This window comes from Plectropomus leopardus, chromosome 11 (genome assembly GCF_008729295.1).
Source record: "Plectropomus leopardus isolate mb chromosome 11, YSFRI_Pleo_2.0, whole genome shotgun sequence".
Lineage (NCBI taxonomy): Eukaryota > Metazoa > Chordata > Actinopteri > Perciformes > Serranidae > Plectropomus > Plectropomus leopardus.
Window position 1 is genome coordinate 33,064,376 of NC_056473.1, and position 16,305 is coordinate 33,080,680.

Below are 16,305 nucleotides of genomic sequence, written 5' to 3' on the forward strand. Positions count from 1 at the left end.
TGATATTCCTGTGTGTGATTTACCAACACATTCCTATCACAAGTCGTTACATATTGCCACTTTGTAGTGAACTTCTGTGTCTACATATTGTGCTCTAGATATCCTTCTGTGTCTGCTGCTGATGTTGCAGGATGCTGCTACCGTGATGCCAACACAAGCACATGGTGGTTATGTTTAGGTAACCAACGCTGGGACATCAACAAATGCACATACTGGCATGTGTGGTTAGGTTCAGGCAAAAGAGGCGCATGGTAAGGTGTAGAAAAAAACATTGAATTCAAATGGTAAGCAAAAAAGTCCAAGTTGGATCCATCCACCGTCCTTCTAGTCCACCAAATAGCGACCTTCATGCTCTTTATATTATGTTGTTACCAGCTGCGTTTTATCCTGATACTGTACAGCAACGAATCATGCAGATGCGAGAGGTTCTGTCCAGACGTCTGACGGCATACAATAATACCGCAAACAATTCTGTCCGTCCACGCTCTCAGCTGATGCTGTCCAGCGGCGTATCGTGCAGATGCAAAAGGTGGCTTTTGGTGTCAGGATCTTGTGCCAAAATCACTGTAAAAGTGACTATCGACTTTACAACTTTGGAATAAGAACGGAGTGGATTTACACAAACACTGTTAATGTAATCTCAAATATCCATGAGCTTCTACTTTAATAAAAACGTGTCCCTCCTGAAAACCTTAGGTATCCCAACTTGTGCACCTGTGGGCTTCTATTTTCAAAAAGTTTAAATTACAGTAAAAGTTTAGTCGTTTTAGACGTTATAAGTTATAAGTATGACAATAATTGACCGAGCCAATTATGTCTTCCCCAGGTGAGGCTGGTATTTACAATCCCGCTGTTAATGTATCACCTGGTGGAGTGAATAGGAGGGGAGATGCTGTCCATGGCTACATATACAAGTTCACCTCCTGCCCTTGTAAGCACTGTCTCAGTGTGGGGCTTCAGTACAGGCAGACAACATGGGGAAAGGTTTCTTCATCAGTAAACCTGTCGGAGTAGTGGCGATCATCCTGGGTGCAGGGGCCTTGGCTACGATCATAGCTCTGTCTGTTGTTTACGCACAGGAAAAGGCAAAAAATAATGAGGTCACCCCTGGAACAACAACAACCAAACCCCCTGTCACGACACCTGCCCCGTCCAATGAACCCTGGGACAAATATCGGCTGCCCAAGAACCTGGTGCCAGACCACTATAACGTCACCCTGCACCCGCGACTGACTCAAGATGAAACAACTAAACTCTTCATCTTCACTGGTAAGACTTTATGAATGTTATACTCAAATTTGATCTTCTTTAGCAAGATGGATGTTTTCAGACAAAGTATTTACATTCAGCTGGTTTTCAGGGTGTTAGTTTTTTGCAGAATCAAAGATTTGAGTTTGGAGGTTAGGAAAGAGGATGGAGATCAAGACTGATAGAAGGTTGATGAGTCACAGCTCTAAGAGTGCATAACGTACAAAATAAAATAAAACATCTCCTGCTTACAGGGATTTTGCATGAGCATATTTCATATATTCACATATTTAAAGCATTATCAAAATATTTTTAACCTGAGCAAATTGGCTTGATTTCTTTCAAAAACAAGAAATCAGCAAGAAGTTAGTAAAAAAAAATACAAGAAAATTACCTGAAAATTTGTACAAAAAAGAAAAGAAAAAGAAAGTTAAATTAACACATACATTTTTCTCTAGCTTTTTTTCGCTCCTGAGACATTTCCCCTAGATTTTTAGAAAAATAATTTTCTCAGTCTAATAAATATTGAATATTGAATATATGAATATTTCCAACCAAATTGCTCACAGTTTTTTTTCTCCATGCTTTTGAAAGCATGGGGTGTAAAGGTTTAAATACCTGTGAAAGGCGTCTGAGTTACCAGAAATCAGAGAAGTCTTCAGCTTGTGATGTCAAGGGGTATAAAGTCTGGAGCTAATCTACAGACAAATGTTTGCTTTCTTTTGTCTTTTTTCATACTATTGTGGTGGTCTCAGTCCTGAAACAGAAAATGTACCCAAATACTCAGAAGATTGCTCTCAGTGACATCTAGAACATCTTTCCCAGTAGGTTTTCCATGGAGCTGCTCTAGTTATGCTTGATGACATCAAACTTTTGGTTTTGGGAAGAGTTCATGCTCATTAATATTTTTGTGCTGAGGGTTTTCGATTAGACATCACTTCGGTTTGAAGGGTCACAAGCCTGAAAAGGTTAAGAACCACTTTGTCAGGGTGACTCAACCTTTATCAAAGTATGATGTAAATAATTTAAGGCTGGATTCAGGTTTCCATTTGCCACCATCTTTGGGTTTGGTGGAGCTGAGGTTTAAGTTGGAGTTGTTTCATGTGGTTTTAGGTGTGTCCAGTGTGGAGTTTGTGTGCACTGAGGAGACGGACCTGATTCTCATCCACTCCAATAAGTTGAACTACACTAAGTTGGAGAATGGCTTCCTTGCGAGGCTCACCTCAGCTAGCGGGGCCAAAGTTCCCACAATCAAGTCTTCCTGGCACCAGACTGTGACTCAGTATCTGGTCGTGCAGCTGGATGGTAAACTGATGAAGGACCAGAGGTATCATCTCTACACTGAGTTTACTGGAGAGCTGGCTGATGACCTGGGAGGCTTCTACAGGAGTGAATACAAGGAGGATGGAAAGACAAGGTATGTGTATTTGAAATATAATTTGGGAAAAGTCAGTCTGATAAGTTGTAAAACATTCAGCAATAACAAAGCATGCAGGAATGTATTTTCAAATAATGAAACTGGTTTATTGTTAGTGAGATATTGGCGGCATTTCCTGCATGGACTTTAAAAAAACAAAAAAATTGACTCATCAGTGGCCTCTCTAGCCATGATTGTGCCACTAAAAGTGGGTATTTTGAAGCCAAAATCAGATACTTTCCTAACAATGAACAAGTGCCTAAGCCTGACCACATTTTAACCACAGCAATGTTGAAAAGTACAGGTTTTACATATCTGCTACAGAATAAGGTGCAAATGTTATCCATGGTTTGCAGAAATCAAAGAGAAAGTTCCTCGGCTCAGACACATTTTTTCTCTGGACTGCTGCAAAATTATATTTCCTCTTGAATGTTAGTGGATATCCTGTTGTTGGTTTGCTGACGCCACTTGGGTAGATCATAATGTTACATTTGCTCCATCATTAGCTGCTAAAAAACTTCCCATGGACCCATCCCGTCGGATCTGCCCCCGCAGTGAAGGTTCCTGGCATCAAACATATTTTATGGATCTAAGGCCATGTTAAGACAAGAACGGCCAACAAAAAATGAGTCTTTCCTTTGTATTTTGAACAAAATCTATGTTTATATGATGACATTGAGGAAATAATCCCTGTGTACACAGATCCGCAAAAACAACCAAAAACACTGTAGTATGCATGCAAGGCCAGTAGATGGCGGTATCACTTTGTCATGACAAACTATAAAAGAAAACCACACACCTGCACATTTAGGCGTTCCTCTACAGAGCGTGTAAGCAAACAAGAAGATGATGGCGGATTAAAGCAAAAGAACCAATAGTATTCATAAATGCAGTGGAGTCAGCAGCATGAATACAGCTCGGCAGTTCGCCATGGCTGTTAAACTAAACATCAGCTCCCAAACTGTTGTATTTAAATATTTCTAAGCGTTTTCAGTCTCTTGACCCTTGCACTTTTACCTGACCTGATGATGTCGTCACATTATCTCGGAGGAATTATTTAATTCACAGGTTGTTTTTCGTCATAGCTTACATTTTCTTACACTTGTCATGTGTTTAAAACAAATATCAAGATAGCCCAGGAGTTATGGTAAGATAGCCGACTAAAAACTGCGCTGTTCCACCCCATGTCATTAGGGGCTGCTGCAGGCCAAACCTTGACCAATAAGAAATGTTCCAGATAAATTGTCATGCTGGATGTGTGCGATTTTCAAAGAAAGTGGACAGTGTTGGAGCCTTTGTAAACTTAGTTTGTGTCACACATGATTGGGCAGAGCTTGCAGTTTCCCCCCGAGTGCTAATGTAGGATAAACAGATAGTGCTCAACACAAAAATCAAACTGATATAAGTTGGATCGTCTGACTGTTTGCAAAACTCCATTCAAGCCTTTTTTTAAACATTAATCTTAATTTGTATATTTTCTGTCAGGGTTGTTGCTACGACTCAGATGCAGCCGACAGATGCCAGGAAGGCTTTCCCCTGTTTTGACGAGCCAGCTATGAAAGCTGTTTTCCACATCACGCTGAAGCACGACAAAGGAACTGTAGCCCTGTCCAATGGCGAGGTAAAAGGTTAGTTTCACGACCATGAAAACGATGATGATGATTACAGTTTCAGAAAAAAATTAAACAAAGGGATGTGGGAGGAGGACAGTGCAAGTCTTTTTGTTTTTACAGGTAGATGTAACCTAATTTTAGGTTGCCGTTAACACTGCAGACAACACATTGTGTTTAAGTGACACAAATTCAACAAAATAAAGTGAAAGGGATTAAAAAACAATAAACATGTTATTCTGTTTATCCTCTACAGAAACAAGCACTGATGAACGTAATCTGCAGACGACAGTTTTTGAGCCAACTGAGAAGATGTCCACCTACCTGTTGGCGTTCATCGTCTGCGACTTTGCCTCTATCAATAGCACCACTGATGACGTCTTGGTAAGAGACCCCACCGAATAGGTTTTGTCAGTCTTTAATGAATGCAGCTTTTATATCCAAGAAACTTAGAGGTGCTTTTTTTGCGAAGTGTCTTTTTTGATACTGCTGTTGGGAGGGAATGGTCTTTCTTTATTTGAGTAAAACAAAAGATTCATTCTTGTACTCATCCAATAATGTATCCTAAAACGTGGAGATGAATGATCATTTTAGAGCCTCTGGTTTCCTTGTCTCAAGGTCAGTACCTTTTTTTAACGTGTTTTTGGTTAGACGTCTTAAATAGGGTCTGTGTTAAAACAAGCTTAAGACTTTCAACGTTTGTTCTGTGACATAAAACACATTAGTAAATACACTAATTGTGAACTTTGAAGCTTTTATGCGTCTAAAAAAAGGTGACTAAATGACGCGACAGAACGTCATCACGCCAAACACGGCTGTACAGCCTCGTAGCAGTTGGCGATACAACTGTAGTGTAGTTTGTTTTAGCCTAGCAATAGTTTTTTACTTCTGGTGATTGTGAAGAAAAAAACAGCTTATGCTGCTGATAGCTGGTTTTAGTTGGTTTTAGCTGGTCGAAGATGTGAGTGACCATCACAAGCTGGTATGACCAGCTAAACCTTCAAAAAATATGCGATGGTCAAACAACCTGGTCAACCAACTTAACCATCTTAAGCTGGTCAAACAGCAGGGAAGACTTGTGTCTATGTGTCTTTAAAAAAAGGTGGTTGCTAACAAATTGCTAAATGAGACTACAGAACATCATCGCTCCCAACGACATCGAACAGGAATGACCAGCCTTGTAGCGGTGGCATTTTTCACTGCAGTATACTTTGTTTTAGCCTAGCAGTAGCTTTTTGCTCCTGGTGATTGTATTGGGGCTTCATAATTCCTGAAAGTGGTGTTTATTTTTGAAGCGTATCTTGCTGAACAAAACAAGTAGGTATCAGAAACTTTTGTTAACAAACACAAAGCTTCTAAAATCCCATGGAAAAATCCCAAAGGCTTTCTGATAAGGGAACTAGGGCAACATTAGCTTCCAGGTTGGCCTACAGAAAAATGTCATTCCTGGGGCACTCTATACAAATGTAAATGAATCCACTGGGTGTAGGATTTGAAATTGTGACTCTGTTGCTGTCCCATGGTGGTATCTAAAAAGACACTGTTACAGAAAACATGTCGAATGCACCTGTTCTAAACCGCAAACAGGACTTACACCATTTAAAACAACTTTTACATGCTTTTAATCTAATAAGATCTGCACATAGTGGCCAATTAATGAGAAATTAAAGAGATTAAATGGTTTTCTGACAGTGATGTTCAAGCTAACAGTCATGTGTTTAATCAAACACTTGTGTTTGTGTCTTATTGTGTTTAGATCCGTATCTTTGCCCGGAAGTCTGCTATTAATGCTGGTCAAGGAGTGTACGCCCTCAACAAAACCGGACCCATCCTGAAGTTCTTCCAGGAGTATTACAATTACAGATACCCTCTGCCCAAGTCTGGTGAGTCCACCACACGCGATGATCTGATGCAACGCTTTGTTTTCATATCCGGTCTGCGTTCAAATTTATGATTATGATTATACTTTATTTGTCTCTGAGGGGAAATTTGTCTTGACACAGTGCTGCTTGCTTCACCGTAACATACAAACAAATCACATAGACATCACTTTAATTGCCCCATGGCAGCAACAAAAGACAGGGCACAAAAAACCCCATGACAGTCACTGTCAACAACAGCTTTATCTAGAATTTAAAGCCCTAAGTGCTAGTTGTATATTGCACACTCCTCTTTTGCACTAGATTTAACAATAAAGTGTGAGTGCTAAAATGCTTGTTTGTTTGTTGCACCTTGCCTTATTGCACTATTATCAGGTGAATTCAGCACCTTGATAGAGGCTGAAACGAATGATCATTTCAAGCAATTCTTCTTTCCTGCGTTACCTCAATATTTTTTTTCTGAGCTCCTTTCTTTTTGTAAAGCGAGACATCGGCTGTCAGCTCCAATAAAACAGCTGTTATTCTGGCCACCACATAAAATGCTCATCCTTCATTCTGATTTTTTTTTGTTTGTCATCGATTTAAGACTTATCTTATCGCCCTTTGGAGCAGGATCTGAGACGATCACATGCTGTATCAATTATTAACAGATAAAACCTGATGAACTTGATTGCTATAGTCTTTTATGATAGTTTAGGGTGTTTTATAGAGTCTTTGTTGGGCGGCTCATAAAGTACATTTTTTACATTGTCATTCCTAATTCTATAACCTGCTTCCTCCAGATCACATGTTTTAACTTTGGTACAGTTACGTGGTCAACTTCACAGGTATTGAACTACAAATTATGTCTTTCCCGATGCAGATCAGATAGCTCTGCCAGACTTTAATGCTGGAGCCATGGAGAACTGGGGTCTGATCACGTACAGAGAGACAGCGCTGCTCTACGACAAGACGTTCTCCTCCAACTCCAACAAGCAGAGGATTGCCACCATCATCGCTCATGAACTGGCTCACATGGTTAGATCTTAACACCGCAGATTCTGTCACCTCACAGTGTCTTGGCGCTGTGATTCGGTCTTTATCGGTTTGACAAAATAATTTAAAATCAAAGAAAATACACGTGGAATGATTGTGTGTAACCTGTATGAAAGTCCAAGAAGAGTATCGAGCCAGCTTACATAATTCTCGAATTCATGAGACTAAGTCCAAGATGAATCCTCAGTTGTGTCAAAACACGTTTCAAGTTCTAGCCTTTGAATGCGAGTCCAATTCAAGTCACAACTCTCGTCACATCAAATCCAACCCAGTCTCACTCTCAACTTTAGATGTTTTTATTTTGGCTTTATTCAACCACGTTAGTCTCATTGACATAATGTAAAAGCACATCAAAACAGAACGATCACATGAAGCACGTGCACACAAACAGCGTCGACTAAATAGATTTCACCATGTTTTTAAACTCATTCAAGGTCACCATTTTTTAGGCCTAAGACAGTTTTCCAGATTGTTCCATGTTGTAGGTGCACAGAACCTAAAAGCCTTTTTCCCAATTCAGTTCTGACTTTCGGCACAACAAGTCGCAAATAGTCCTGCCAATAAGACACTGAGGTTGTGGACGGCCACAACCTCAAGTAACACCACCTGTGTGTGTTGCATGTGGATGAAACCAGTGCCATCCGGCTGTCCGCTGACATAAAATAACGCCACCGGCTCTTTCCGAGCACGTTCTCATCTGACGCCATCGAGCTGCATCCCAGTTAAACGTGGATGGTAGTTTTCGTCATCACGCTTATACGATGAAAGTACTGACAGAGCGGACGCATTCGACAAGTTCGGACTTAGAACAGGCTGGCTTTACAGACTGTAAAATCCTTTGAGGCAAATTTGTGATACTGGGCTATAAAAAATAAAGTGGTCTTGACTCTAGTTCAAGTCTCAGGTATACGGGTCTTGGAGCCATAAAAGCTGCTTATGTCTTATTTAAATGTCTTTTTTCTTGGCATAGCATTCTTATCTTTTCTCCGTTCCTCTAGTGGTTTGGTAATCTGGTGACCCTGAAGTGGTGGAACGACTTGTGGCTTAATGAAGGTTTTGCTTCATATGTGGAGTACCTGGGAGCAGACCACGCTGAACCAGACTGGAATGTGGTAAGGATTTCCCTCCTAACTCATGGCCTCAATAATGAGTGTAATGTAGGATGATGGTGACACTGATCGGTAGAGTTTTGACCGTACTGTCTCATTTGTCTCATGATAGAAAGACCTCATCGTGCTCAGTGACGTCCACAGGGTGTTTGCCGTCGATGCCCTGGCCTCCTCTCACCCTCTGTCCTCTAAAGAGGAGGACATACAGAAACCAGAACAGATCAGCGAGCTGTTTGATGCCATCTCATACAGCAAGGTAACCTCATACTCTGGATCCAGCCGTCGAACCCTTTGCCAATCTCTGATCCAAAAGTGGAGCCGCTCAGGTTTCAGTTTTGTTTCAGTTTGTCTCACTTTAAAATTGTCTGTTCTAAATATCTGTTCTAATTTTGCTTGCTTGCTACGACTAATTGATGCACATGCTAAAATGTGCAACTACTAAAAGTACATTTTTTAGTTCAATTTTATCATCAATTGTTGACACTGTTTTCATGCTTTCCGCTATTTCTGCTAACCTGATACATCACGCAAATGTTACAAATCGACAACTCCTGAAATTTGAACTGAAATTTCCCAATTTCCCACTTGTAATACAACTTTGGAGTGCCCTTCATATGCTCAAATCTCGTAAATATGATATTTCGGAGGAGAACCTCAAGGCAGGTTAAGGGTAACAAAGTCTCCGTCAATAGGAAGACGTGGTGGATGAATGGATAAACTTAGAGCTTTCACTCAGGCAGCTGTGGTTTGAGGTCTGTGTGAGTCAACGGTAGTCGACTATTTGGTTGTATTTTTGACGTTGTTTGAAGGGACAGCCAGGTAACATGTTGAGCATCAACACAACTTCAGTTTTAGAACTATTTTGAACTACGACAGGATATTTTGATTTGACGTTTAAACAGCGGTCCTTCATCGTCTCAGTGTTACCTCGGCTGATTTTGAAAATCATTTCAAATTTGTTTTTCATCCACAGGGAGCGTCTGTTCTGAGGATGTTGTCAAATTTCCTCACTGAGGAAGTCTTCACAAGTGGACTCAGGGTAAGGACAGAACGGAGACAATACTTACCTGAAAAAAAACACATGCTACTGTGAAGCATTTCTTATTTGGATGCTGTTGTGCTTTTAAATTGGTGTTTGAGCAGCTGAGGTGATTCAGGTGAAGCTGAATCACCTCCAAACAAAGATAACCATCTGAACTCTCTTTGCTTTCTGTGTCCACCCTGCAGACCTACCTGGCTAAATTTGCATTTGGGAACACCGTCTACACAGACCTGTGGGATCATCTGCAGATGGCAAGGCTCTTTAGATTTGAACATTTCGCTAATGTTTTAATTGAAATGGATCTGACTCATCTTTTTTTTTTTACTCTTTTTCTGCTTTCACAGGCTGCTGTGGCTAATGAGTCTGATCTTCCTGACACTGTCCATAACATCATGAACACCTGGGTGCTGCAGATGGGCTTTCCTGTGGTTACTATAAATACCACAACTGGGACCGTATCCCAGAAGCACTTTCTCTTGGATCCAGACTCGATTGTCACCACTGAATCTCCCTTTAAGTGTGTACACACAAATCATTTTACTCTTATTACTTTTGCTACTAAGCCTGCTTATACTACTACAGTAGTATAATAATCCTATCTTGACTACTACTATAAATTTTAGTATTATCACTTAATATGTGCCACTGTCACTTTATTTCTGCTCATATAATAATATAATATAATATCTAATATATAATTTTTCTAAGTTTTAATGTCATAATAGAAGGAATACAGCCCGCCTTTTCCAGTTTGTGACAAAATAACTGATTAAACTTTATATAGATGTAATAATAAAGTTGCTTATGTTACAGCTATCAATGGGTCGTTCCAATCCAGTGGATGAAGACTAAAGTTCCCCAGGGACTGAAATGGCTAAAGATTAAATCAGGTAGGATATAAATACAGACACCAACAACAGACTGGTGATCCCAATTCCAAAAGCCAACTCTTGGGACTGTATGATTTGTGTTGTGTTTTTTTGACGTTTTGAAAATTTTGCTTAATTTTTGCACAAATCTATAATGGACACCCACCTATTGACATCATTCAAAAAATAAAACAAAACTGTATTCTCCATTTCTTTGGTCTTGTGCATGCTTAGAATTAATAACTCAGACCTCCCTTTCTTCTTTAGACACAATTAATGAAATGAAGGCAACACAAAGTGACTGGGTGCTGGCCAATCTGGACGTGGTGGGTTACTACAGAGTCAACTATGACCAGGCCAACTGGGACAAACTCCTTAATGCTCTGAGGACCAATCATAAGGTATATTTTAGCACAACCTATAATATCATGCGATTTCTGCTTTTCTACGCTGATAATAAACGTTCTTATTTATGTGAGTTGTTGTTGTAGTAGTGACGGGATATTGCTCTTGTTTTTCAAGGATATTCCGGTGATCAACAGAGCTCAGCTGATTGATGATGCCTTTAACATGGCCAGGTAGGTCTCTAATACATCATCATATAAAGCTGATGATAATAATGAAGAGAATGATCATCTAGATTACTAAGATATAGATAAAAAGATAGTAAAGCCAAAAAACTAATATAGATGGTCCAGACAGCAACATCATTACACACAAAATAGGGTTTATAGGAAAAAGGCAATGCTCTTATATATTCATGACTGTCCTAAAAAAGACATATATTACTTTTCCAGTGGTCACAGTTTTAAAAACATCCAGAGGAAGTATTTCACTGATATAAAGAGGGTCCTCACTTCAAACTAGAGCATCTATGCAGAATCAAATGCTTTTGAAATTGGCGCTACGCGGCCAGACAAAACAGAGAAAAAGGACTTTGTCTACTTGCTTTTGCTCAAGAGGTGGAAAACCTACAAATAGTAGTAATGGTAGTCGTACTGATGCAAACTTGTCTGTTTGACACAATGGCGGCCGGCTGGTAACAAATGATCTTGTGTTGCAGTTACTGAAAATATTTGAGGTGAGAAATAGGCAACTAAACAAATCTTGGTTTATATTTGATCAGCACTGCTTAGTTTTAGAGTTTGATCTCTATTCTTTTGGACTACATCTAAACACGGCACTGAAATCCTCTGTTGTGTTTCTCCTGGGTGAAAGTCCTGTGTGGGTTTGACCCATCCAACTTTTACTATCACACGACATTGGTAGCAGGACACAGATGCTGCCACATAGTTTATTAAACAGTAAAACGCTAAAGACTTTTTAAAACTGTTAAGCTATATCAGTGAATCTGGCCCCCCAACCATTTTCTAATTCACAATAAACATTAAGTGATTCACACTGGGAATTGTTTCTGTGTTTTTAATATACATAAGGGGCCAGAATACGTGAAAAAGAAGTGAAATAGAGCTTGTTTATTAAAAAAAGTGCCAGTGAAGGATCCCTGCACCCCCACAGAGGCCCTGACTAAGCCCCTAATTTCCTAAAATCCTATAAATCCTCTAAAATCCTTGAAACATCCTAAAATCCTGGAAATATCTTAAAATTCCAGAAGTTCTGATAATCCTAGAAACATTAAAAATTCTAGAAATGTCCTAAAATCTGGGAAATGTCTTAAAACCCTCGAAATGGCCTAAAACCTCAGAAAAGTTCTAATTTCGTAGAAAAATCTTGAAATCCTAAAAATCTCCTAAAACTCTTAGAAATGTGTGTGGGGCAGCTGTGACTGTCCCCTGGCCTCCTGTCATTTTGCAAAAGTATCAAAGCTGGTTGATCATCTGTGGACAACATGATGATCAAAGTGTGTTAAAATTTACAAATCCAATTCATTTTCACAATCTTTTACCCTGAAAGAGCAAAGATCGTTCCTACTGAACTGGCCCTCGAAACCACCACGTACCTGAACATGGAGAGAGACTATATGCCCTGGGAGTCGGCCCTCAACAACCTGGACTTCTTCTACCTCATGTTTGACCGCAGTGAGGTTTATGGTCCCATGCAGGTTTGTTTTCTTTCAGCCAAACATTTCAGCATTAAAATCTAAAGAGCCAAAACACAAACAAGTAACTTCCACGATTGTAATCTTTGTTGAATTTTGATATCTCCGTATCTCTTTCTTGCTTGTTATCAGGCTTATCTGAGGAAACAGGTCAAACCTCTGTTTCTACACTTTAAGAACATAACTGACAACTGGACTGACGTACCTGATGGACACATGGACCAGTGAGTAAAGAGACATGTGTGGGTGTCTTCTGCTGTTGAGATCTTTCTTTTAAGAGAAGCAACATTTAACTTGCAAATTAGTGAGAGATTAAGCTAGAGGGTCCTCCGTCCTCATGCACATTCTACGTGTTTTTTGTCTCTTGTTGATATTCCTACAATTTCAATTTCATTTAGCAGACGCTTTTATCCAAATTCCTAATCTGTTCGTCCTCCAGGTACAATCAGGTGAATGCTATCAGCCTGGCTTGCAGGACAGGTGTCGAGGAATGTCAAAATCTGACCAAGACATGGTTCAAACAGTGGATGGACACGGACGAAAACCAGTGAGTGTATTTAACCGCAAGCCACATTTTAGTGCTTTCAGTGCAAACATCTCTTCATCATCTGCGGTGTACTGAACTTTAAAGATGTCATCTTGCTTCAGGATCAACCCCAACCTGCGCTCCACTGTGTACTGTAACGCCATCGCAGCAGGCGGTGCTGATGAGTGGGAGTTTGCCTGGTCGCAATTCCTAAACACCACCATCGCCAGTGAAGCCGAAAAACTCCGCTCTGCCCTGGCGTGCACGAAGCAGCCCTGGCTGCTCAACAGGTCTGCTCACACACAGCTTTGTCAGCCCTTTCAAACCTAACAGAACTGACTTGATTTCTTTCAAAAACGTTCGGATGAAGGCAATGAGCAACAAAAGAAGAACTGACTCAGCAAAAAGTACAAGAAAATGACCTGAAATTAATAAAAATAAGTGAATTAATTAATGTAATATAATTTAAAATACAAAAAAAGATCTGGAAAATGTGCTTAAATTATAATAATTCTGTAAATTTTTGGAGCATTTACTATCAAGTTTTTAAAAGAAAAAAATGAAAAGGTTTAAATACTTATGAAAAGCATTTGAAAGCAGCAAAAGAAAAGTGATGCTGCACCAGTATTTCAGATACTGTTATAAAGTGTACCCCAGCATATACAGTTACTGACCAGTACACACATACTCTGCCTGCTGCTCTGCTTGTACCATGTCAGGTACCTGGAGTATACTCTGGATCCAGACTTGATCCGAAAGCAGGATGCCACCTCCACCATTGTCTACATTGCCAACAACGTGGTTGGTCAGCCTCTGGCGTGGGACTTCGTCCGGGCTCGGTGGTCGTACATTTTCACTCAGTGAGTACCACACAACACTTTTTAGTTGCCAACATCACTGCATCACATGAAACACCGGAAACCGAACCATATTTGTAGTCTATAGCTGCGTTTCGGTAATCCCTAAGAAAATGTAATGTGAGGTTGAATGCGGTTATACGGCACGTTAGGTAACGTGTCTGTGACCTGTGATTTTCACATGCCGAACTGAAGCACCGACACATAATAAAAGATCCACTGCCTCAAAATCACGTAGCAGGTAGGCGGTTTTACAGCCAGCTTTATGATCATTGACAGATTTTATTGACCAAGCACGCTCACTATAAATCAAACAGCTTCAGAGGACCTTTGGTCCTGAATCATAAAACACGCAGGCCTCCTCTGACAGACGAGGTGCTGAGTGTAGTTTCACTGCAGCTGAATTAAGCTGGTGGTTTAATGTTTCACTGGTAGGAGATTTTGTGGCTTTTTTATTTACTATTAAAACAATAAACTGTTTTAAACTATTAAAAACTATTAAAACTATTAAAACAATAAACTGTTTTATTTGTCATAGAAAATGCATTGTCAGTTGTATTATGCACTCTATTTTAACTTTACACAGACCATAAAGTGAACATCTTTGACAGATTGGCCTTAAAGATCAGTTTTAATAAAGTGAACTCGATGTAGGGAAACATGTTTTAAACAAAACGAAACAAAAAATTCCCCAAAACAGCACTTGGCAGAAAAGTGGACCTGATTATCGGTTATATCTCGGCCTTGTTTTCTCTCGCAGGTATGGTGGTGGATCTTTCTCCTTCTCCAACCTCATCAACGGAGTCACCAAACGCTTCTCCACTGCATTTGAGCTTCAGCAGGTTGGATATTAGACGCCTTTTTGTCGAAAATGTTTTTGAGTTTCTCTGTAATGATTTTGGCCCAATTTAACCCACATTTAAATATTTATCTTTACATCTAAGTATTCATATGTTTAAGTCTCATTCACTTGGTTCATTTTTTAATCACAAAACACTAATTTTTATTGTCATTTATTAAAAAGTCCACGTCAGTTTTAACCATTGATGTATAGAAGGTACTGGGTACAGCGCTGGAGGTGAGGCCCCGTTCAGTCCTTTAAAAGTACCTCAGAGGTACACAAAGTCAAAAAAGGTCGACGTCCTGATAAAATTTACCAGGATCTTCCACGTGATCGTTCCCATGGAGCAGGCGCACTAGAAAAGGCTCTTCTAGATTTTCCAAATGTTTTTAGACTGAATGCATCAAATCCTGATAGCGGAACAATCATTTTACGGACGATGCCCAAAAAACGTTATCCACTGATTTACGCAGATTTTGACTTGAGAACGTGTTGGTCCTACGTTTTTGTTTCAGGACTGCTGCAGTTTTTTTAATGACCCTTTTGTTGCAAACGGCTGCATCACCTCCTCAAACTTGACACTTATTTTATGTTTTGTTTCTTGTGGCAGCTGAAGCAGTTTAAGGAGGACAACTCTGAGGTGGGTTTCGGCTCGGGGACTCTGGCGGTGGATCAGTCCATTGAGAGAACCACCAGCAACATCAAATGGATCGCAGAGAACCAGGAGAACGTTCTGAAATGGTTCGACGATAACAAGCCTAAGTACTAATACTGGTTATTTGTGCTTCATGCAATTTAAGAGGTTTCTTTTTTTCCATCAAAAATGCTTGGAGGAGGAGTTTTCACACTTCAATGAAAAGCAGATTTACTCTAGCTCCTCTTCTGTAAGGACGTACCCAAATCCGCTCACATTATTCGGGAAAGCACAGATAACGTGATGGAAACTGATATTACTTCTTTTATTCTTTTTTGTACATCGCTTCAGGAACTCTTTTATTTCAAGAGTTTTCTAGATATTTAAGAAATTTCCTCTCCTGACACAAAGTAATTTATGTCAAAACTGAATTGTTATTGAACATTATATTTTTTTTATTTATTGTTCAAACTGGATTTTTTTTCTGGACGTGACAGAATATTTAAACATCACAAGTCAAGCTGAGCTAATGTTTATATTCAGCTTCAACCTTTGATTTGACAGAATCAGAGATGATCTTCTGTTTCTTTGGCTCCATGTAGCAAACATAGCTGTGGTTATACATAATGTCTCCAGAAAATCTCATTCGCTTTACAGCTAATTCACATCAACCATGTACAATTTTATAAACTGGATATATGTAAATATGTGCACCTTTAAAAATGAAATGCTACATCTCCTGTGTCCACAGAATTTTGCTGTGAATTTAAAAGCACAATTTAAAAGAAAGATCATTTTAGAGACAACGATTTCCATTCTGTGCGGACGCTGGATATTTTTTAATATTTGATTGTACTCTATTACGGGAAAAAGAATAAAGACATTTGTTTAACGTTTACTGTTGTGCTCTGTCTGTCATCATCACGGCTGTGGTTCAGTTGTTGTGTTTGTAACAGTCAGTGGAAACCTTTGAACCCTGAGTCATTTGGTTTGATTTCTTAAAAAACAAACAAAAAAAAAACACATGAGAAAAAAAGGCAGTGAGCAACTTGGTAAGAGTAGAAATTGAAAGAAATAAGTAGATTTAGAAAAAAAATAAAAGTGTAAGGGACAAATTACCAGATAGCTATACTTCTATTTATGATAAAAAGATATTTTTAAAAATTATTTTAAAGAAG

The 16,305-nt window shown here is 39.4% G+C and overlaps 1 protein-coding gene across 1 annotated transcript; it reads left to right on the top strand.

The window, feature by feature from the left end:
- Positions 1-974: 974 nt before the first annotated feature.
- Positions 975-15,988, top strand: LOC121950388 (aminopeptidase N-like). The gene is made up of 21 exons (XM_042496371.1): positions 975-1,269; positions 2,362-2,665; positions 4,151-4,293; positions 4,532-4,659; positions 6,032-6,158; positions 7,018-7,172; positions 8,189-8,302; positions 8,412-8,555; positions 9,273-9,338; positions 9,527-9,592; positions 9,686-9,858; positions 10,155-10,231; positions 10,478-10,611; positions 10,733-10,788; positions 12,125-12,272; positions 12,402-12,493; positions 12,709-12,816; positions 12,918-13,085; positions 13,515-13,655; positions 14,413-14,494; positions 15,104-15,988. Exons 1-21 carry the CDS (start codon positions 975-977, stop codon positions 15,260-15,262), a joined length of 2,880 nt encoding a protein of 959 aa, XP_042352305.1. The 3' UTR covers positions 15,263-15,988.
- The last annotated feature ends 317 nt before the right edge of the window (positions 15,989-16,305 follow it).